Consider the following 24,615-nt stretch of genomic DNA (forward strand, 5'->3'; position numbering starts at 1 on the left):
TTTTTAAATATACATAAATATAGTCCGCTATAATTATAAACGTTTCAAGAACTGTCAAAAGGGTCCGTGAGGGCCTGGGAAGAAAGAGGACGAGACATGGTGGAGGAATAAGGAGGGAAAGAGGGAAAAAGCGTATAGCACACTAACTGTTTTTTTTTTTTTTTTACGTACGTGAAACCTAAATGTCTAAAGCATTTTAAAGAGGATGGTAATTGTAATCATATAATATATATATATTAAAGTTGATGTTACTTTTTTAATAGCTTAAACGTACTAATATCAATCGTAATAATTACAAGCATCGTGTTACGTCCTTATATAGTCAGCCGAGTACGATCATCGCTGATAAACTTCTTTTTTGTTTCTCTCTCGCTCTTTTTTTTTTTTTCCTCTCAATTTCTCTCTTTCTCTCGTCTCTCCTATAAATCATTTATGTTCCCGCACGCATTCCTCTGCCTCATTCTCCCAGGCAATTCTACTTTTCACATACGCATTCCTTCAATCACTCTCTTCCTCTTTCTCTTCTCTCGGTCATTCGATCGCTCTCGCTAGGCAAGATTATTCCGATATTGCGATACACGTTAGAAAAATATGCTATGCCTAAAATAGGATGAAGGCCTGAAGGCAACCATTCCGTCGATATTACTGATAATCGGTGTCTGTGTATGTATGTATTGTAATGTGTAAATGTAAATGTGTATTACGTGTGTTACGTGGTGTGCGTTTTTTTTTTTTTTCTATACACGATTCTGATTTCTCTCATCAGCGTTCTTAAAAAGGTGCGCCAAAAAGGAAAAAAGAACAGATTCATCGACAACAATATCTTGATACAAGATAAAATATATGTATATATATATATATATGTGTGTGTATATATATGTATATATTGTCTATGTGAAGTCGGCGCATATAAGTCGTTCCGTAAAGATCGCGGAGAAATCGTGCCCGAATTATTCATGATTATACCGAAAGTATAGTCTTTTTCGATTGCCTTAATTTCTAGATATCGTTAAGTCGCAAAAATTTTCTGGAAACTCTCAGCTGCGACGATGGTGTATCCGAGGAGAAAATCGTTCGCGGCTGGAGTACTTTCGGCGGCGACACGTGAAGTATATTTGGTAACTTAATACGGGATAACTAATGCAGAGCATTTGATTACTCAAATCTGAAGAAAGAAAAACACATAAAAAGCTTGATAGACCTTACGATTACACATTTAACAGAACGCTTCATATATTTATCGAAAATAATAAGATATTTGATGTACATCTTTCGAGGCGACGCAAAAACAATTTCTTTTAGGCGGATATTTATACAAGTCCACTAATTACAAAACGAAAAATAAAAGCACGGCAGCACAATTTAGATTAAGCGCTTTGTCCTAAAATAACAAAAAGAAAAAATAGAAGAAAACATTGCTACTTTGTTTTACGCGAAATCGAGAAATCGCACAATGTTTTTTTTTTAATATTCTTTTCTTCAAAAACCCAAACTCACTCTCATGAAGCTCTCAAGGAATTGACCTATACGTGAGGCGTAGTTTGCGCAGTTTTATCGTCTTCACTCATCTTGTTTTACAGAAATATAACAAAGCTAAACAGCTATAGCACCCTTTTCGTGTATGCTATAACTTTACATACATACATAAGTGTTTACGGGCGAAAAACAGAAAATAAAATTCGGCACGAGTTTTAAGCGCGGAGAAGAAAAATAGAAGTATGTACGTGGATTATAAAATTTATCAGTGTAATATCCTTCGCGCACGGTTTTAGTATACGTTCACACTTTACAAACTTTAATAGTTCTCTTCTTTCGTCGTTCATATATAATGCCCGGCCTCTCTCTAGACATTTTATTAATCATCATTTATTCGTACATTATGCGCTGCTGTGCAGCACCGGAATACCTCGCGCAGCTACCCTACAAAACTCGTAAAACAAGCAAAAATAAAGAAAACGAGTATAAACTAATCGACTTCAACCATTAACAATTCATTTATATTCTAAGAGAAATCGAAGAAATACGTTAAAGAGGGGTTTATAATTTACAAATCCCAGATTGGCGGCCGTAGTGTAAATAATTATTTGCAATATAGGTTGAAACATATTTAATGAGTAATAATTGCTGGTTATATTCACGTGAAATTGGACATAAACACACAGTACTACTTATACTTCATTGCATTATTTATGAATCAATAGACTAATATACTTAATAATTATTAGACTAATTATTAACCTAAGATTGTGATCACCCATCAACGTCAGCCATTACCTAAGCAACATTCCCTATTTTTTATTTTTTGATATATATAAACGAAACAGCAATGTATAAAATTTCTCGAACAAACCAAAACTCCTAAGAAGACGTCCTGGACCGACTGACCGCACCAAGAGTTCTGCCTTTACGTAAAACGAGCTTCATTTTTTCGCAGAATTTTCCATTTAAGTAAATTAATAAACATAATATAGAATAATCATAAACCGTAATAATCATGAAGATAATAATAGGTAATAATAGTAGTAAACTGGCAGCAATTAGTAACCAGGTATATTCTCAATTAAAATTCTCTCGCTAGATGACAATCTGAAACTTACATGGCACTGGCATCCAATTACGAATCAATCATACACGCGCACCACGCATTCTAATTTGCAACCCTTCATTTATTTGTTCTGTCTGATATTCATTTCTTTTCTTAATTTTTCTACCTTTCCTCAACATTCAGCTACAAAACAATTTTACTGTCGCTCTTGCGCGCTCTCACTCACATTCATTCTCTCACTCGCTTACGATCTTACACGCTCGCTCGTTTCACCCCTCGACGTGCGAATCAGCTGCCAGATAATTTATCTCGTTTTCTGCGTGTTTTTTTTATATTCTGTTTGTTTATATAGTTATAATAACCATTTTCCCAACGACTACACACTAAATAGTTCAAATTTTTTGCACTTTTTCACCAACAACAACTGGATTGTTGCGCCGAATTTCTTGAGCGCCCATTTCTTTGTAATCGAATTTGCAATCGTGCTTGTCACTGTATCGATGCACAGCGCAGAATAGTCCTCCACAACGACACTCAAATCCTGAAAGTTTATCATTGTCAAAACAACTCCAAGCAGCATTACTAAACTAATTCAATTGCATTGAAACTTACCAGTCAAACCAACTTTTTTGCGACATACAGCACAACGATTTTTCTTCTTCTTAGATTCTTTATCAGTCTCTTTGCCATCAAAGGAATCATCTACATCTCCACTACTCGCCGATGAACCTTCAGCTACTGCACTGCTTACACCTACTTCATTTTCCTGATCTTCTCTGTTTACCTGATTAACACACATAATAACACATACTATATAAAAACAATGAAAACAATCATTTACTATTATAGTTATTTCATAAAGGTTTTCATTATATTTTTTATATATCTTTTAAGTTTCTTGATAATATCCTATTTTTAATTTAATGGAAAGAATTGCATTATTACATATGTTACAGAAACATATAAATCCTTATATTAATTATATCAGTTGATTAGGTATAAATGCCTATCATTTAGAAAAGTCATAAACGTAACAAATAAAACAGATTGTTCAATCAATTTTTTCATCATAATTATTATCAGAATTTAAATGTTTCAATTAGATACGTTGCATCACTCCCTCTTAGAAATATAGATAATCTATTTTTGTAGATAATATAATTATATAATTTCTTATCTCTACAGTCCATGAATTTGTATAAAATAAAATGTTCACATCATGAGACAATGCAAAAGAAGCTATAAGTATACGCTGCAGTTTAATGTCTTGTAAAGTTAACGCAAACAAGTTCTTATATTCTTTCCTTTTGCTGTTTTGAACAAATATGTTTTACAGACTAAAAACAATTTAATGTATACGACCTTGTGGGTTCAGGACTGCTTATAAGCGCTATTTTCTGCAAATTAATGGAAAGAACAAAGGTGTTACGTTTGTGCAGAATAGCTATGAAAAAGACATGATGATACTCACTTCTTTAGGACTGGGTAGATCCGACGTTGACTGAGGTATAGTAGGAATGGTAGGTTGGGCCGTCGTTCCTGTAGCTGCTGGGCTACCAAAACTGCTTTGCAACGTGCCAGCGTTGCTGGAGACAGTCTGTGAGGTTGGTACGGTGGCAGCTGACACTGGTGGTTGCTGCTTCTTTTTTAGATTTTCCTTATAGCAAAGGGAGCAAAGGCCATCAGTAGCTGGCGAGCCATAAAATCCACAGCCACTGCGACACAGAGCTTGCATAGGATTAGACTCTCGTTCCATAACTCGTCTTTTATTAGTGTACACTCTTCGTAAATCAAGGAAACTTCTGTTTATATCCTAGTTGCGATCACTGCCTTGAGAAACAGTGGAAAGTTGCAGTCAGCTTGGTGTAGGATAACTAGGTGTAGTCCTTTGCTGCGGCTCTCTTCCCAATTGCTCCTCTGCAACCGTGTGTCACCATGTACTCACCTGTTTACAAATGAATCATGCAATTAAACAAAGAATATAAAATAAAATACTAGTCAATATCTTATACTACAAAGCTTAAGAATAGATAATATAAGGAAGTTAAGAATATATAAAAGCTTAATTAAAATATATGCAAATATAAGAACATTATCATCCCACAAATTTAATTCTTATACAGCTTGTATTCAAATATATAAAATAATTATTTTGTACATCAACAATAAATAGTATGTATTGAGAGAATATAAAGTACATTGAAAATTAAAATACATTATAAACGAGAATGACAAAGCCAAATTACAATTAAAGATCACAAAGAGTATTGCACTTGATAAATATTAAACTTAAGGTGTAACAACAATTGATTCACAAAATATATTACATTATGTCGACTTTTTTTTTATGACAAAGAAATAAACACGGACCACACAATTGACCAACAAGAATAACACCAGAGACGATGACGTTTTTAGGACGATAATCATGATGAGTGTTTAAGAGAAGAAAAGCAGGCAAATTTTTGAAACTTTTGGATAACACAATGTGTACTGGCAAGAAAATGGGAAACCTCTTAACAATTTCTCCTGCTTGCTGCGCCATGCAAGGTCAAAACATAAATATCTTCTTAATGAGACATGCCCTTGGAGTTGTGGACACGCTGAGGCACTCGATAATAACCGAAATTTCAACAAAAGGAGATCCGATACTACGACCGCGAGAGCAAACATGAGCGACAGAGAGAGAGAGAGAGAGAGAGAACGAGAAGGCGAGAATTCTGGTGGGAGCAAGCGAGAGGGTGAGAGGAAGAGGGGAAGCACAATTCCTAGGAATTTTTACTACGTCATCTTGGCGATCTGATATTTCGTTTTCCTTCCCTTTTGTTCCGCGCGATAAGGCGGCTTAAGCAGCCAGGGGCAAAGAGAGAGAGAGAGATGGTCAACGACGTCAGACGAGATATAGAGAAGGCGTGATCGCGTAGCAGCGCGTTACGACTATTACTCACTTTCCAACACGCAGCCGTGTCGCAACCGATGCACAACATGGAGTAGGAATTTGTGCGAGGCATTTAAGTGGCGGCGGCCGTATCCTCTTATCGCGATCCGCGAACACCCCGCTCACAATAGGACTGTCGAGAGAGAATCGCCTGTCTCTTTCCCACGTCGCGATGGCTGTCTCTCTCTCCCTCGTTTTATAATCCTCCCGCGGCGCACTTCGCGCAGCACACGAAATCGACACCACCACCGACGAAACAGAACAGCAGCCAGGGCAGCAGCCTTCGCGCCTCGTGTTGGCCCCGTGCGTGGCCGTGGCGGCGGCGGCGGCGGCGACGACGACGACGGACAACGAGCCGTGGTGAATCGGTGGGTCGCGGTGGCTCGCGTTGTAACGTGGCCGTGCCGAGCGGAGCCAGACTTCCCCGACGCGCTCGACGCGATACTACCTCCAATCACCTCCAATCCGCGCGCTAGCCCGCAAGGACGGAGGCGAAATAACGATAACGACGGGCGAATGTTTTCATGATGGCGATCGGCCGACCGCAGAGGCAACCAGAGCAGCAGAGGCGCGCTGTGCTGCCTGCTCCGCTGGCTTTTGGGCGGACGCGTAAGCGACGGCGGTAAGCTGACGCGGTGAACGGCGACGGCGGCGGCGGTTCAAGCGGTTGCCACTTGCCACAACCGCAGCGGCGGCGCGGCGCGGCGCGGCGCGGCGCATCAGCGGCGCCGATCGTGGATACGCGGAACTTCAACCGCTCGCCATCGCCAGCACGCGCTCGGCTGGTAGTGCTGGTGCTGCTGCTGCTGGAGCTGCTGCTGGAGTACCGCCCCGGGGACTACCGCGCGCTGCGCTTTCTCCCGCACAGACTCTCCTTCGGCGAAAATTTCATCGTCGATCGCTTCCCACGATTTCGTATGCGGCGCGCGATTCTAACGCGAGAGCGGGGCGCCCGCTGATCTCGGAACGCTCCTCCGGCGACGAGAGCGATATTGGCTCTCCAATTGAATTCAATTGATGTCGCGAATCGTAAAAAAGAAAAAAAAAAAAAAGCGGGGCAAGTCCACTTTTTGACACACTCGCCCGACACACTCTTGTCGGCCGCGCGTGCTATTTGAAGATTCTACGTAAAGATAAATTTTGCGCTTTTATAGCAAAGATTTTACGACTACGAGAATATATGTCACGAGTATATCACGTTATCGATAAAATGGTCTAAAAATGCGAGGATCTGTGTCATTTGGTTCAAAAGTGGATGAAATGCAATTCAAAAAGTTATTGAACATCGAACATTTTTCTTTTTTTACATACGCAGACAAAACAGTTCTGTAAATCTTTCCAGATTTTCCTTCTGTCTTCAACGAGAGATTAAGACATTAAATTGCTTGCTGGGTCATCGATTTGCTGTATTATTAGCTTTGCTCTCTAATTGAAAAGGAAATGAGAATATACTTGAATGTGACACAAATTCTCTCATTACGATCAGATTCAGACTTTAATTACGTGTGGAGATACAATATTTAAAGCTCGATATTTATCCTTCGAGCACAGTTGATGAAAAGTTGAGACTGTGAATTTATAGCGAGTAGAAGCACAGCACTTTTTCTTAAAATTAATTTCGCAAAATTCAAACACATACATAGCCATATATCTATATATATTTTCCATGTACCTATCTTTAATATAGAATGTCCCAGAGAGTCTGACCTCAATTCTAGAACTGATATGATTAATTGAAGATTAATTTAGAGAATCTAGCTTTGTTTGAATTCGTATAACAATTTTTAATTATAAAACACTGTGTATTTATATAGCCTCATATTAAAGTCCAAGATTTTAATTATTAAAATATACATATAATATTAAAGACCTGTCTCTATATTATAATAAACGATTATACAATGACGTTCGTCAACTATTTGTGAATAGAATTGAAAGGTTCGCTGCAACAAGAGACTAAACCTATACGTTTCGCAAAAACACAGAGAAAATTAATTCTAAAGTTAAAATGACATTCTGATATTGGAGAAAATACTATTTTCCAAAACAAAATGTATGTTTCGTTTTTACAAAATGAGGCTCAGTCTACCGTTTGCTTTTAAATAAACCAAAAATGAAGGAAGACTTTCGAAAAGGGCGATCAGACTATACAATTTAATCTCATTAAAATTCAACTGCTTAAAGCAGTTCTCGAATAAAGAGTATCTTTATTTGAATCAAATGGTACCTCTTCCCTATCGGGTCGCAGGAGGTTAAGAATTGGGTCAACCGTCTCGATCGGGAAAAAAGTTATTAGAACGGGTATATAGAATCGTACCAAAATAGTAGTTGAAAGCATATGCTTGTACGTTCGAATGTCTGACGAGTTTTCTATCGATATCGAATAACTGGGTGAATTATAAGTACGCCGAACTGAAATGCATAATTCGCCACGCTTAGTATCTTTAGAAGATAAAATGAAGGATAATTTAAATCCGCGAGAAGGAAAGAAAGAACTTTGCAATTCCATCATTTGAGCATTAAAATTTCTGACGTACACTGAGAAAAATGTCTAGTTGGATTAATTGAAATTCTGATTGATGTAATTAAATTCTTTTGTTTCGTCCATCTTCCAACCAAACATTTTCCTCGGTGTATATTTCGCAAAGTATATTTATGCGACAATATTTAAATACAGGCGGATCTTCAAATAAAAGACTTTCAAATTTCTCAAGATGAATGTAACTGGATGCGTCGAAGAATTTATCTCGGGATGATTTCTGACTTTCGAAATTGTAAAATTATTATTTCGCAGACCATATTTCACGATTTAAAATCTGTGAAAAGAGCAAAATATTTTCTGAGTAACATTAGCATTAATTGCATCAGATATAAACATAAAAATTTTTCGTTAAGTTTCGATAAGTCTCAAGCAACATAAAATTTAGCTGTCGTGATCATACGTAATCGCGTGCTCACTTTAATCAGAATATTGAAAGATTTGACTTATGACCGTACTTTCTCATAAATAAAATGCTTTAACCAAGAATTGTCAAAGTTCACTATTCCTTAATATAGATTACTGCAACGCGCGTAATATATGTATGTGTACACAAGCAGGAAAATGTCATTTTTAAACTCTCCGTAACACCAAAATTCAGTTTTAACGACTGACAAACAAAAACACATCGTAACAACACGGGGGTCCTCACCTTTAATTGCGCGAGAGAAGCTTATCTCCCGAGCAATTCTATCGCGTTAACTTGGTGAACAAAAAAAAAAAAATTGCCATACAAAATTGCACGTGAGGACAGAGAACTGAAATTGCTATATAAAAAGAGGGGGGTCTGCACCAGATCTCTGCGGGATCGGAATAGCTGCTGCAGAAACGCCGCGGTGGTCAGCGGACGGCACTCAAGTGAGGCGATAACGCGAGGAAAGCGAATGGCTAAGAGAGGGGCGGCGGGGAGGGGACGGGGCACACGCGCGCGCCCGCGACGCCCCGGCGCGGAGCTTTCTAGTACTACCAGACCCGCCGATCAAACCTTCCCGTATTCCGTAAGGCGTAAGGTGTTTCCAATGCACGCTCCTACGCGGTGCGCGACGGAGGAGACCGGGACAGGTGGCACGACAACGAGTTTTAATGCGGCGCGATTACTCGACGTTTAATTTCAGTCTCGCCCGTCGTCGTGCCTCGCGCTCGCGTAATTCCGTGGCGCCGCCACGGAAACGATATCTCCTACGCCAAACACCGCCGAGCAAACTCTGATCGCCAAACACGCGCTTCTCGAATGACTCCCTCGCCTCCGAGCGAGGATGCAGCTGTGACAAAGCACTCCGCTCTCTCTCTCTCTCCCCCTCTCTTTCATCGATAAAATTTTCTCAAATCGAATCGCGCTAAAACATAATTTTTAATTAACAACATAAATAATTATTGTTAAGTTAAATTTTAATATATAAAGATTTCTATTTGTTCTACCTATCAGAGAGAAAAATGATTTTATAATATTATCGATATATAATTAGTATTCTCGAACTTCTTAGATTCGAAAGTTTCAAATAGTTCGGATTGTAATCATCATAGAAACTGAAATATAAATCGAATTTTATCTGGATCTCTTTTTTTCCGAAAAATATCGCGTTGAAAAATACGTTACATTACAGAGATTTACGTATGCGATTCAGATTTAAGAAAGTAAGCCCTGAGGATCGATTTTCTATCTCGAAACGAAGTGAAAATTATAAAAGTAAGGTAAATTCATTTATTGGTCAATCAAGTATCGACCAATAAAATTATAAATATTCCGATACACACATTCGCTTACTTTCACCTCGTTTCAAGATACATAATCAACCGCGTGATTCAATCCAAAGTCGCAAGGTGACTTCTTAACAACATCTTAATGATGAACATTAATAAGACGTGATTAAAACGTCACCTTGCTATTTGAGATTCAATTCGTATTCGAATAATTCAGTTGCTTGGATGGAATTCAAACCATATCTCGAAAGAAAAATTATTAACGGAAAGAATTGATAAGCGTTACATGAAAAAAAAAAAAAAAAAAACGCTTAAAACATTATGCGAAAAAGGTCGTGAATTTCTTATAGAGAGGATGTTTGCTCCGTTTACCCGAAATTATCGTGCAGCGCTTTGTGCTCGCCAAGTAGACGCGAGTAAACACCGACAGTTTTGCACAATCCGTCGAAAAGTAATTTCTCCCTCCACTCTCGACCCGCGAACCAACTTAATCGGGCTTTCACCCCACTTTTGTACTCTCCGTCGAACACCCGACCGACAACACGGACGCGACGTGTGAAATTTTGACAGCAGCAATACTACGTCGATATGACGTCAAATGGGTAAAACAACAACGCGCAAGTGAAGAGAGAAAATGAAATGACATTTAATTAATAACTGGTCCAACATTTTCTGCAACGCGTCTTCTCCTTTATTCTTATTTATTCTAATTTTTTTTATTTACTTCTTATCGAATTCACAATCGAGAGTTATATTTCAGGAACAGTCCTAGAAGTTGATTTTTCTCAGATTTTTATATAATTTGGATATATCCGGAATCAAAATGAAGTTTGTTATTTTTTGAAAGAATTATGTAACTTAGTTAAACTAAGCGTTTATATTAACTCAGATTTTAATGATTCTTATTAATTTTTGTAACATTAAAAATGACCTGATTGGAGTCGAAACGTATGTTTATTTATATAATTTTTATATTATGATTATTTGAATTAAAACTGTCTTTATATTACTGGCTCTTCGCCCTTATTATATCTATATATTATTTTATAATTTGGAAAATTTATATTAAAAATACACCTCACGTGTGCCAAAAAATCCACTCATATTTATTTAATATGAGATAAATATATTTGAGGATAACATAGATATTATTTAAAATTAAAAATTAAACACAAAAAAGATAATATTGATACAGTTTGTAAATGAATCATAGAAGCATATTTTTTCAGTAAATTAACATTCACGATATGCCAAATCAACACATATTTTATTCATTCATCTTTAAATTTACGTTTAAAACATATAATTTTTTGTTATTCGTTCATTTACTCATAAATTTTGTGTTATTTTGACACTAAGAAATGCTAACTATTAACTTAACACAAAATTTTAATAAGGACTGAGTGGATCAACAAAAAATGTTTTTCACTGTAAAGGTCTGCTTGTGTTGCTTCAGTTATCACATTTGAATCTTTATTTTCTCTTTTTTCAATGCTCGAATATATATACTTATCTTTTTAGAAGTACAAAAATTTATAAAAATTTCAAACAACATAAACAATACATGTATATCTATAGATTTTCTTAGTTTTCCTTGAAACTGAGAATCTTCATAATCATTTTACCTACGCGATAATTCTTGAGATTTACGAGACAATAGCTTTAACATTATTCTTAGCGACGTCACAACTACATCGTCATCGGTTATAAGTACTGAGCTGGGAAGCTCCTTCGTCACAATGAGGAAAGAGGCAATGCCACAGCAAGGCCGAGGCGAACAAAAGTGAGCGGCGCAGAAAGACAAATTAAATCTTTTCTCTTCTTTCCAACTACTTCCTGAAACTATATCTATATATATGTACGTACATAGGGGATTGTAAATGTCTTAACACATAAATTTGCAAGCGTATTCGGGGCGCGTGCATCCTGTCCATTATTTATTCGCGCATCATGACTATTGGTATTCGAGAAATAGCAGTGATCAAAATAGTTGAAAGTAATACTTCGTAGTCTGACATATGCATTTTTTTTTTTAAATAGCAATAATATGTAATGTAGTGGTAATGAATTTTTCAGTGTCACTTTGGATATGGTATGTCCAATTTCCAATGCTTTTTTCATTGTTTATAACTTTTTTATTAATAAAGATATATATATGTTTTTTAATACCATTATATTCCTTAACATCTGACGTTTTGATGAAGAAAACATTCTTTACAATAGTGTTCATTTTTATGCAAGTTACAAGTAGTAATCGAGTTAAATTTTGTATACCATACCCAAGTGCGTCATTCTGGAAATGAAAACCGAGAAGTTGATAAAATAAGAATAATATTTTTCAAATAATCAACAGTTATATGTGAAACAGAGAATTTGAATAGGAATAAGCACTTGCCCCAAATATGACCGAATATGCGCGCAACTTCATTTGTTAGATATTTGTAACTTAACATTCCCTCTTGTGACTCTCTTTTTGTTCAATTCGTCGTATTCGATAAAGTATGAAAGCGATAATAATATATGCAATTATCGGTAAATTTATCTCAAGCATCTGATATTTTCTATTTTCATTGAAGCCAAATTAGGTTACAATGTTAGAAAAGTAAGAATCATATCGCTATGTTTTTATGAAAAGTGACTCTCTCAAAATTAGCAACTTTTGGTACCGTTATACTCATTGTCAGTATTTAAAAACATTTTTTAACTGGAGCGTTTTAATTAGGATAATGAATATGCATATATTAATTTTATAATCTTTTTCATGTTATACTTCCAATTAAATTGTTTCAACCGTATTAAAATTGTATTCTTTAAAACTATGTTTTAAGTTTTCAAAATTCGAGCTACAACCCACCTCGTAGGATTATGTAAATTTCATCCTATATCGAAGTTGACACTTTTCTGTATAAGCAATACGTTGACAAATATGTCGCTTCTCTACAAGAATATATTAGGATCGATTTTCTTTTACTGTCTCAAAAATGCCAATTTTTTTACTCATGTCATTTTTCTATCAATACGGAAAGGATGATTTTGTTCAAGTATTTATAATACAAAATTTAACTAGACATAAATTTAGAAATTGTTTTACTGATTCATGAGAATAAAAATAATGTAAGAAGATTATTTTTATGCTCAAATTGGTTGCTAAAATGTTAAAATTTCTTGTAATATTGTTTACTATGCTTGAGATTTCCTAATTATTTTGATGGTTTGACAAAATTATTTTCTAAATTATTATATGTACATCTAGCTAAATTTTTAGATATTTTAACAAAATCGTTCTTTCCGTGAGCGATATGTAATCTTTACTGTTATCAATTGAGCTTAAATGTATATAGATATTTAAGAAAATAAATTAACTTATTTCATTATTATTATTCTCGTGATTCATATACTTTTTTCTTTGCACAATAATAAGTAATAAATAATATAAAATTCCATTAAGATAAAGCACGCAATTTTTTTCATCCTTTTCATAAAAGTTGTTTTTGAAAAGTGACACAATGTAGTCAATACGTAGTTATTCGTATTCGACTAACTTCATTGTGGAATGAATCGCTAATCTCAATCGTTTTTTACAGCGTGCCTGCACATTTGACTCATGCGACGTGGATAAGGCATGATGTGAATGACGCACTCGCGATTTCCCGATTACTTATCAACGGACGGTTTTTGTTTACGAATCAACCCATGAGAATCCCAAATATATCTTTACGGTAGATTTTATCTCCTATATGATCCATATGTGTGACACAAAAATATTCTCACATTTGTTGAATAGGATTAAAAGATCAAATAAGCCTCATCATTTGACAATAAGGATTTCTTATCATGTCACGTTATTATCATGATTGAGCTGTGACGTCTTTGCCATAAATTGTAAACAACGTGCGCTAGTTTAAAACAAATATCCGCTCCAAGGAAAAGCGGGAGAAAGAGAGAGAAAGAGAGACAGAGTGGGACAAAGGAAGGGGAAACGTATGAAGTGAGAGTCATGGTAAAGTTCACATGACGCGATGACTCGATCGCCACGCTTCTTCATTCATGCTGGTCATGCTAGAACGTCTTCTCCCCCCCCCCCGGATGTGTAACTCTTTACCTTTCGAAATTCGATCGCGTTATTTTTTTTTTTTTAAGTTTCCACCCTACTCCGCGGTGTTTATCAAAGGTGCAACGCGTGCGCGACCTTAACGTCGATTTTAATAAATTGAAATAAAAAGAGCATGACGTCAAGCTGCGGAGGGCGAGAACTCGTATCGATCGAATCCACGTATAACGAACCAAGTGAGATCCTTCGTACGGATGTGAGGACGAAGTGGGCGACAATGGCAAAGAAAATTAGGACGGTGCGACGAAGGATAACATCCATTTAATTTTCTGCCAAAAGAAAGAGGGCGACTTCGAATTAGCCGAAAAGCACAGCTACATCAAGCTCGATGACTTATAGATCGTAAAATCGCGCCGTGCATTTAGAAATATAGAAATCGCTCAAATTACGCGAAAAAACGTATTAACAGCATTAATTTAAATGAAAGTAATCTTAATTCAACAACAGTATTAATGAAGCAAATAATATTTTGTTAAAATGTGAGATGATATTTATTTCATTCAGTGTTGTTGTCGATCGACAAAATTATTTTTAATTAAAATAGTGTTCTTAATACATTAGATACTTTTTTCTAGTTATATATGTTACAGGCAAAGTCCGCATAATGGATAGTGTTGACATTGCCCGAGTTGCCTACTGTAAAACGTCAGTATTACCCGGACCGTTTCAAAACAAGAAATATGCTCCTTTGATGCCAATTAACCTTTCTACAGAACTTTGTTCTGGAGAAAGAAAATAAAAAGTATTGTCCAGATACTTAAAAGTTTTAAAGTTCATGTACTCTCTATTTCACAAATGTATAACTAATTCAAACTGAACATAACATACAATATTGGTAAAAAAAAAAAAAATGCAATTATAAAATTAAAAAAATTTTTCAAGTATTTCTGAGAACTTCGCCTATCAACTCGATACATCTTTAAACTACTTTATATTAATTGGTTCCACTAAAATATAAGATTAACTTTAATCTCACAATCTCAGTTTAAGTATGTTTATTTTTTTGTTTAATTCTAAGAATTTGAAAAAGATTACAAACAATAGAAAATAGTTAAACTGAGATTAAAGTTAAGCTCGTATTGCGCAAGTGAAACCGCGGGCCTCGAAGGTAAACAACTGTATATATACCATGTATCGAAAAAAAAAAATAGTGCAGCTGCGTCAGTCGCGGAAGACTCGCCGCTAGTGATTCGAGAAGCTTTATTTACTCGAAGGAGTAAACGACCTTTCCCACAACGGCCGCAAACGTTGCACGATTGCGTTCGACCTTCGCAAAGTCGTTTAGCCGAGCTCGCACGGGCTCAGGCGCCACCGTCTTTATCATACAGGAATATCTCAGATTTCGGAAGAGCTCGGTCGAGTCACAGCCCTTGAAGATATAGCTCCGCCTTCCTCTTCGGCGGGCCACAGCCGACAATGAACATGCGCGGGATTTAACAAAATTTAACCCACTTTTGTGACACAATTTCAATGTATTACAAATTCCAACGTGAAAATTTAATGAGAATAGGATTCTATTTTTGCACAAAGCGTATACCTATCATTCTTATGCGTTTGCAACAATAAAAAGTAGGTTATATATCAATTTCCCTGAGCCTCTCCCAACTCAATCTAGTTGTTGTAAATGGCATTTCGTTTAAGAACATACAAAAAAAGTCTAACCGATATTCATCATAAGAAACATTCCGTTAAAAATGAAAATATCATTGCGCGATAAAAAAAAAAGAAGAAGGAAAACAGCACTTATTTATATTACAAATTTGCAAAATTTTAGTCTTTCTCTCTCTCTCTCTCTCTCGTTTAATATGAAAGAGTGTAGATTTGCGCACTTTTGAATTCACGAAATTATCCAAGAAAATGACGTGTTCCAATTCTTGCCATGTATGTAAGAACTAAATTTAGAACAGAAGCAGGTAACGACCACGAAACTAAAAATGTTGCTTTGGACACTAATATATTGGTATCATTTTTAACTCCTACCCCGTTCGCGCAGAGATTGCATCCATTCAATAATAGACGAAGAAAACAGAATCGACTAGTCTTCAAATCTGTGGAATTACACAACGGAACGCCGCCGTGCGCGAGCACCTGCTATTTGTGCTCCAAGTAGACAGAAACAAGCATTACTTCTTATTTTCAATATCGGGAGCTCCGATCGTTCAGAAAATGCGAACGATAAATTCACCGTAGAAAGCGTTAACGCACAAAATGAGTTTTTCGAACTAATTTCTCTCGCGAAACCCATCCAGGATTCGTCGATCAAAGTCAAAGCGACCATACTCCCGTGTGTAACAACCGAACGATGCAATTCGAGCGCAACGAGATCATGGATACAGATACGGAAAAAGCATCGACACTTTATCCAGATCGGCTTTCTCTGCTCCTAGAATGACTTTTTTTTTTTTTCTTATTGCAATGCATTAACGCGTATCGGTAAACGTTATCATACCGAAACGAAAGGCGCAGAACATTTTCAGGCTCCTTCTTTTCATCGAGCCTAATTCGCAACAGTACGGCTCAACGAAAAGACGTGTCTAGTATGATAGTAGATCATAGAAAAATGTTTCCGTCGAAATCATCAGACCGTTGACAACTGTTGATTGTATATATACGAACAGAATTAATAGCAATTCCAATCGAAATCGAAGCGGTTTTTCTATCGCTACTGTATAATATGTAGTGATACAGCTGAATAGTAGCTATTCCGTTTGCGTTGTCTGCACTTTTTGTATATTTAAAATCTTCGATTATTCTTTTCAACACTCGAATATGTACTTGTCTCATTTTTAACGCCGTATTTATAATAGAAAATAGAGCAATAAATCTTAAGGCCGTAAGAAATTGATCAGTTAATAATTATTTTCCACACTTTCGATACTGTATACGATTTCAATTTTTTATGATTTACTCGTAAAGGCCGGTTTTACCAGCGTAAAATTAACTGAAAAATTAACCATTGCAAAACATTTGTATTTGTCATAGCTAGAAAATCGCAATTTTTATATTATATTATCAGATTAAGTAAGGTCAAGTCGAATCAAAACAGCCAGATAATGAAAAGCCCTTATAGAAGAATAGACTAAAACGCTGTGGTATGTCCAGTACGCATAAATTCAATAATTCACTACATTTACGTGAACACGATTCGTATATTGTAACTCGGGAGAATTTCGAGATTCGTTCGGGGATCGACGCCTAGATTTATTCTCATCGCTGTAATAGATCCCGCGCACGCGGAAACGCACGACGGAACGGAAAGAACGCGTGCACGTGTGCGCGCGCATTCGCGACGTCCCGCATTTTTCGCGCACTCACGCCGACGACCGGGAGATGATGATTCATATAACGTTTCGTAGCTCGAACGCGAGCGCCATAGCGCCGCGCTCGCATGCGTGACAAGCAAGGACGCGCCACGCTATCAAACGATATGCGCGAAAAATTTCTAATAGCCAGCATATTTAGAAATCCACCCGGAAACCATCAGCAGCAGCGGGAACTGGACGACGCGAGATAGCACCGTCGTTAATAACCACGGATGCTTGAAAAGATTAACATCGTTAGAAAGTATTAATATTGGAAAATAGATCATATTATATATGTATAACGAGTGTAACAATAGTACATGTATCGATATGACAAAAGTATCACAATGTAATATTATAACTAATAATATTTTCCATATGAATTGCAATCTCGATATTCTAAACAGTAGAACATATCAATGAACAAATAAATGATTATATTTTCTTTAAAAATATCATAATATAAATCATTGTTATATTATATTCTCGATATTTATACAATTATTCATTTAAATATCGATGTAAAAATCAATTGTTTGATATCACCCTTTAATCGTAAGAGTTTTAACTTAAGAACAATATTCAAAAAGGCTCGTTGCTAATTAAGTCTCTGATACTGCTTGATTATCAAATTTTTAATAATTATATTTTTTTATAAAAAAAATATAATACATAAATTACTGTATTTTCGATATTTTTATACAATTTATTCTTTAATCTAAGCTTTAACTTAGAAACAAATAATCTACTACTATTATAATTAAATTAAAATTTAGAAAAGAATCTATGCTAATTAAATCTCTGACTATCGCTTGATTATCGTTAACGGTATTCGTCGTGGCCCGCCGATAAGCGATTCCCATTGCCGATACTTAAGTGAATAAGAGCGGCGATGCTTTTTTTCTTTTTTTTTGAATGGTCATCCCCGTGCGTCTCTACCTGCCCGCCTGTTCTCGAGCAGGCATCGAACTTCACGACGACCTCGCCGCAGCTTTCACGTACACGCGCGCGCGCGTGCGTGAGCACGGAGAGTACATTGTCCCAGAGAAAGAGAGAAAGAGAAAGAGAGAGGGAGAAGGAGAGAGTGAAAGAGAAACGAGAGAGAAGAGACACACACACACACACACAAGTCCCTTAAGTCTATCGTTCGTGCAGACGGAGCGCAATGTGCGCGCACGCGCCTGACGCGTGTGCGTGCGATGGACGACGCCGCTGCGTGTAATAGCCGAGAGAATGCAAGGAGACGCAAAAATTAAATATTAAGTAAATCGCAGGTAATAATCACGAGCCTATGCGAAAAGTTGGAAAGAAAGGGGGGGGGGGAGATCACGCAGTGGAATTCCTTGTTTCGAAATTCAGGTGCCGGAATGTAGACTCGGAAGTCTTGGCTTTTCACTTTTCTGAATGAATGGCGTGCGGGGCAAACGGAGCGTGGCGAATGCTTCGATTACCTATTTCAAAATTACCGGGGGTTTTTTTTTTGTCTCGATTCTCGTCTTCTCTACCTGAAAGCAGGGACACTTGCGAGGACTGATGTGCGGACAAGAATTAAATAGTTTGGTGACACAAGTTAACCATGAAGATATATAAAAAATTTCAAGTCTCACTTATTTTCTCAAAGCAAGTCCTTACACATTTAGTTAGCAACTGTTAGCTATAGCTATGCATCAAGTATAATAGCTCGTCTGGGATATTGTGCGTTTCATAATACAACACACTTTACAAGTAGAAATATAGGTCACAAGGGCAGTCGGCCTTAATTCGTATCGGTAAATTGTTCACTGTATACATTTCACTTTGAAGCCAATTGATTTCTACAATCCCATTATTAATGATCTTTTTACTAACTCGTTTAAGTTACTCCAATTTGTTCCTATCCATCTTTTTCCAAATATCTTCTAATTTTAGGAACAAATGACAAATAATTTAATAAAGATTAACTATGTTGATTCACTTGGTCATTTCGCTTATTTTGACAGATGCCGTCAGTTATGCAATAATTGCATAATGTTCTGCATATATTACAACATGTTTGTATCAATCAAGAGTAGCAATTGGAGAATCGGGTATTCAGAACGCACAAATTTATCCGATTCTCCTAACATTATTTTTCTTTACATGCATAATCTTAGTTATGAACTAAAAAAGAACGAACAAATTATGAAGAAGCATTCAATATCAGTTATAAATGATAAAAAAGCCAATATATTTTAACATTATTTTAATATTATTTTAATGTTAATTGTTCAACCAAATTACAGGATTAGTAGTCCTAATTTTGTGTAAACATGTATAGATTAAAATACTCTTTAATTCTTTGGAGTGGAATCTCACTTTAAAAAGTGAAAATTAAGTCAGTGTTAAAAAAGAACTCAAGTTTCGATCTGTAAAAGGATTTGCACTCTTCAGAATGAGATTCACTATGAAAATTTTAGAGAGTAATTTTTAGTGTCATATAAAAATTATTTCTAGTAATCATTAAAAATGTAGCATTAGAGGATGATCGAGAAGTTTCACCTTCCTTCATGTATTATAATTCTTACAATTAATATGTGACAACTGCATTGAACTTGGTGTAATTTCGCTTTCACTCTGTTGCAGATGAGGTTCAAAATTTTGTAGGAAGCAGAGCATATAGAATAAGAAAGGAAGGAAAAAGGGAAGAGAGACGTATTAAAAAATATATTTATTTTATATTGAGCAATGTTTTGAAAGAATATAACAAGATGAAATGGTAAATTTAGAACGCACTAACTGCAACTGTCACTCGTGAATATAAATGTGATCAAATATCATACTTTCATTTTTAAATAAAAGATTCCTTATTTAGTATTAATACGATATAATGACAGACTAGATTACATTTTTTAATTATTCTTATTAAAAATTAATTTAAATTTAAAAAGTGCAATTTATATCTAATGCCGAATTCCCCGAGAATGTGATAAATGGTTACAATACTTTTTCTGTAATTATAAATGGAATCATACTTTAGCAGAAATTATTAAAAAAATGAAACTTACAAATGTGTGCGAATATAGTTAATATAAAAAATGCGAAAAAACTTACAAAATTACCTATGTATAATATTTAATTTAATATGTAATATATATATAAAATGTGATAAGAAAATAGACGACAGAGAATTTTAAACATGATATGCGTGGCAGAGATATGCAAATAGGCAAGAATATAAAGTATGATTTTTATTAAGTGGTCATATATTGAGACGCACGTAATAAAACAAGGTAAGGTGTAATAGATAAACTTAGATCATAGAGTATATCGATCTATATCTATAGATATAAATAGGAGGACAGGGAGGAGGCGGAATTCATTAACGCTCACGGTCCGTTACAATGGTCATGAAAAAATGCTTGCAAGATACAGCGAAAGAGTTACGCGATTGACGTTAACGGCGATATTAAACCGCGGACGTGTCTGAAAGCAGGAACGCACTGAGGAAAGGAGGAGCGTCTATTAAACTCGTCCGGCGTGCCATCTAATCGAGTGTATCAAAAATAAGCGGCTTCGCACAGGACGTTCCAACATCATGGGAGGTCCTAGGAAATTTCACGTTTTACGATGGATTTGATTTAGCGGAAACTACGCGGGAGATCCCCATCCGCTTCAGTCTTCATCTTTAACTTCTGGCATCTTAGCTTCATTGGAGACTGAATTTCTGTTAAGAAAAAATATTTCGTTCAATATAATTAAAAAAAAAGACCCTTGTTACCTAACTCTATTCCTGAAGCTCAATGCATCGACGTTGTCTCTAATTTTCAGTGTTAGATAACTCCGCAATGATTTGCACTCTCGCGCCTTGTCATGAGGCCATAACCATTACTTTTCTTAAATTAGTTCTCTAGCATTTGTATAGTGGATACACAATAGTTCTAGAAACTAGCCTTTATACTGGAAATGAAACTAAAGTTTCTGTTTCAACTTTAATTAAAAGAAACATTTCGGAAATTTTCAGTAATTCGCAAGTATTGATATAAAATAAATAAGATGCTGTTTACATTATTCAACACAAAATGTCACATTTATTTTTTCACATGGATATCCATATACATATATGTAGATAGGTATGTATATGTATATTCGTAATGAATATACATCGGACAATTAATACTTAATTTTTAAGCCTCACGCTCTTTTGGTTCACTTCTACCAATAATATTCATTCTACCAATATGGATCAACTTTAATCTTGATTTAACATTTTATCTTTTCCCAGTTCTAAGAATTTAAGAAAAAAAGAATATATTAAATCGAGATTAAAGTTAATCTACATTGATAGAAAGGAGCTTAAAAAAATTAAAAAGTTCACGTTGTTATAAGTTGAGTATGAATCAGTCTTTCTGAGAATCTTTCATTTCAGAAAATCCAAGAAGAAAAGCTTAGGAGAAAAAGAGGATAAAGGGGAAAGAAAGAGAAAGAGAGTGAGTCATTTATGAAACGTACTGAGACAAGTCTCTTCAAACATGACATAAAAAGTACATGCATAGGTAAAGTTTCCGATGAAAAATATAAGATAAAATTACTAGCAGATATAAAATAATAAATATATACCAAAAAACAGTTTTGCTGAAAACTTAGATTGATACAGAGATTTGAAAATAATTTTGTTGAACCGTCAAAATAATTGCATTAAACGCTCGAGCATGATGGCAATGCTTAAAAAAATGTTGACATTTTAAACACCTTGAACTTTCAATATAATTATTTTTTTGATGGAAAATTATTTTCAGATCCGTGTTTACCTAAAATTTTAGATATACTTCAACAAAATTATCCTTTCCATGCATGTTTATTTTCCATTTCTATCAACATAGATGAGCTTTAATCTCGGTTCAACTTACTGTTCATCTTTTTCTAATCTTTAGAACTAGAAAAAGATAAAGAACAAGTTAAGCCGAGATTAAAGTCAATCTGCATTGATAAAAATGAGCATAATTCTTAGAACTAGACAAAGATGAGCTGAATCGAGAATAAAATCAAACTAAATTGGATAGAAACAGGCATGAGAGAGTAAGATAAAAAACATACGAGTGTGTGTGTGTGTGTGAGAGAGAGGTATGGAGACAGAGTAAACGCGCGTAATGACGTGGGCGCGAGCGGCTGGCGTCAAAGCCGAGCAGATCGAGGCAGGTAGAGCGCGCGTATACGCGAGAGAGGAAGTATCGCGGTGCAGATACGAGAAATTATTCTTGATAAGACCGCGGGAGAGGCGTGTGCTGGGAAACACGCGGCGAGAGAGTTCCGTTCGATCACCGAGGGCAACCAGTCCGGGGGCTCTCGGCCGGAGCGGCCGCGATTCCGCGTTTACCGAGACTCTCGCCCGAGTCAGAAAGATTGTAAACAACGACGAGGACGCACGCGGGGGGGGGGGGGGGGGGGGAGTACGTCGGCGAAAGAGAGCGAGAAAGGAGAGGCAAGGAGAAATGGCGTAAGCGCGTAAACGCACCCGGCATGCGTCACGAACCCGTTACAGAAAACGGACGTTCCTTTTCCTTTTCTCTTTTCGCCGCGTAAAAAGTGCATCCACGTCTGGACGTTAATTGACCGAAAATTGATCGTATACAGCAGTTCGCAGCAGGAGCAGCAGCGACTCCAGCAACATTTGCAATATTCCTGCTGGTTCCTGGCAATTTCCCTGGAACGTTGCAATATTGCTGGAACGAAGAGAGTCGACTGTGTACCTTCAAACGAGATGAAAAATTACGAGAGTTACATTCATCGGAACACATTTATACAATCTATAATTTCATTAAATCGATACTACAATTTGTCTATCAAGATACACAATCGATTCCTTCCGTGCTGTACTCTGGACGGAGAGAGACCCACTCGAACGAAACTCCACACAGCAACGGCGTCCTATCTTGCGTGGCATTAGAAGACTATATAGATAAGAATTACGCGCGCTAGGTAAATTAGAAGCGGCGCAGAGAGGTCTCTTATCTAACGTATGCCTATATCGCGCGTGGCGTTCGACTCGTTGGAATTATATAGGTGGTATCTCGCTTTTCCGAAAAGCGTCCTCTCCGCGCGCGCGCGCGCGCGCGCGGAGAATAAGTAATAACGGATAGAGCACTTGTGGTGTGACGTGACGTCTAGCGTACGCATTATTCGAATCAGATCGGAGCGCTGCCGTCGTGCAAGACCGACAGCGAGAAAGAGAGGCGACGGTCGAGAAAGGAAAGAGTGGGGGGGAGGGAAGGAGGAGGAGGAGAGACGTACGTAAAAAGAGAGCGTATATAGCGCGGGGTGGGGAAGAAGGAGAGGTTAAGAAAGAAAGAGAGGTCTCAGCCACACACGCGCCATGCAAAGAGCACAACGGTGGCGGCGGAGCGGACACCCGCAGGGGCCATGGCTTCCCATCCTTGAATACGCACTTAGCCCGCAAATTGCGTCGTTCCTTTGTCCGTCTCTCCGCTCGCATTTTCGCGCGACGCGGCCACTTAAACGCGTCGCGTCCTCCGTCGCCGCCGTTCCGCGCGGCGTGACGCGGCGCGGCGCGGCGGCGGCGGCCGTTCCCGGGGCCTCGGTCGCCGTCTCGGATCGGAGATAATTACGCGTACGTAACTCGGCGCGGTAACTCGAGGGGCCACGCGAGCGGAGAAAACGAGCTCCGCGCACGGGGAACATGTATCAATGATGTACGTGCAAACGCCAGGCGGTGGAGGAGCGACAACGACGACGGTCCGAGAGGGGTTAGGAGAGGGGAAGAAGGAGGAGGAGGAGAGAAATATAGTCATCCCGTCTTCTCTCACGGCTATCCCCGACCGAAAATAGTCCGCGGTGGAGTTCGGGGTAGTGGCTGTGTGGTCCGCGGGGTAGAGAGCGCGCATGGGATTGCGACACTTACCGAAGGCTGTTGCGGTGCAGCAGGGCGCAATATGTCAGCTGACTTGACGCGCGACCGATCCCAATTCTGCGTCACTATTCCACATAATTCTCAGCGGAACATTCGGCCACTCGCGCTCGCAAATGAATCCCGCCTCTCGTTCGCGGAACTGCTTGCCCACACCTCGTTGTTTCACACTGTTTCACAATACGCGCGGAGGCTATACGCGAGAGAGAGAGAGAGAGAGAGAGACAGGAGGCGGAGAAGGTAGGACAGAGCGGAAGAATTGAAGAGAGTAATTAAACGGGACGCAGGGGGGGAGCGAAAGGAATTACGCGGGGATGGATTACCGACGACAATTACTAACGTAAACGACGACGGCGCGAACGGTCCTTTCCGGAGGCGAAACTCTCTTCACACCCAACTCTCTCGTCGATTGCACTTCTACTCGAGGAAGTAGACCACCAAAGCTAGGCACGAGAACGAATACTGCTGATGTGACTGACGTAAAGTTAGATCTCTTTTGCTCTCTCCCCTCCACACTCCACCCCGAGCGTGCCGTACGCGGGCGAATGACCACGAATTCGCCCGAGTGGGGATCGCGGACTACGCGTGACTCGTATAGA

At 37.6% G+C, this 24,615-nt stretch overlaps 1 protein-coding gene across 3 annotated transcripts; it reads right to left on the reverse strand.

Moving 5' to 3' along the window:
• drn (zinc finger AN1-type doctor no) lies at positions 1 to 24,518 on the reverse strand. 3 transcript variants are annotated; one of them, XM_018547990.1, is made up of 4 exons: positions 24,011 to 24,518; positions 4,017 to 4,490; positions 3,158 to 3,329; positions 1 to 3,086 (listed from the first exon to the last, which is right to left on the reverse strand). In XM_018547990.1, the coding sequence occupies exons 2-4, from the start codon at positions 4,299 to 4,301 to the stop codon at positions 2,938 to 2,940; spliced, it is 606 nt and encodes a 201-aa protein (XP_018403492.1). In that variant the 5' UTR covers positions 4,302 to 4,490; positions 24,011 to 24,518; the 3' UTR covers positions 1 to 2,937. The 3 variants fall into 3 exon arrangements, with proteins under 3 accessions (XP_018403492.1, XP_018403493.1, XP_018403495.1); XM_018547991.1 differs by lacking the exon at positions 24,011 to 24,518 and adding an exon at positions 5,494 to 6,091; XM_018547993.1 differs by lacking the exon at positions 24,011 to 24,518 and adding an exon at positions 5,059 to 5,207.
• Between the last annotated feature and the right edge of the window lie 97 nt (positions 24,519 to 24,615).

Source organism: Cyphomyrmex costatus, unplaced genomic scaffold (genome assembly GCF_001594065.2).
Source record: "Cyphomyrmex costatus isolate MS0001 unplaced genomic scaffold, Ccosl1.0 scaffold69, whole genome shotgun sequence".
Classification (NCBI taxonomy): Eukaryota; Metazoa; Arthropoda; class Insecta; order Hymenoptera; family Formicidae; genus Cyphomyrmex; species Cyphomyrmex costatus.

Excerpts from the sequence above, each read along its gene's own strand:
- drn (XM_018547990.1), bottom strand. The coding sequence starts at position 4,301 with ATGGAACGAGAGTCTAATCCTATGCAAGCTCTGTGTCGCAGTGGCTGT. Across the intron at positions 3,330-4,016 it reads ATCTACCCAGTCCTAAAGAA|GTAAACAGAGAAGATCAGGA; the intron begins GTGAGTATCATC and ends TGTGTTAATCAG. Across the intron at positions 3,087-3,157 it reads CAAAAAAGTTGGTTTGACTG|GATTTGAGTGTCGTTGTGGA; the intron begins GTAAGTTTCAAT and ends ATAAACTTTCAG.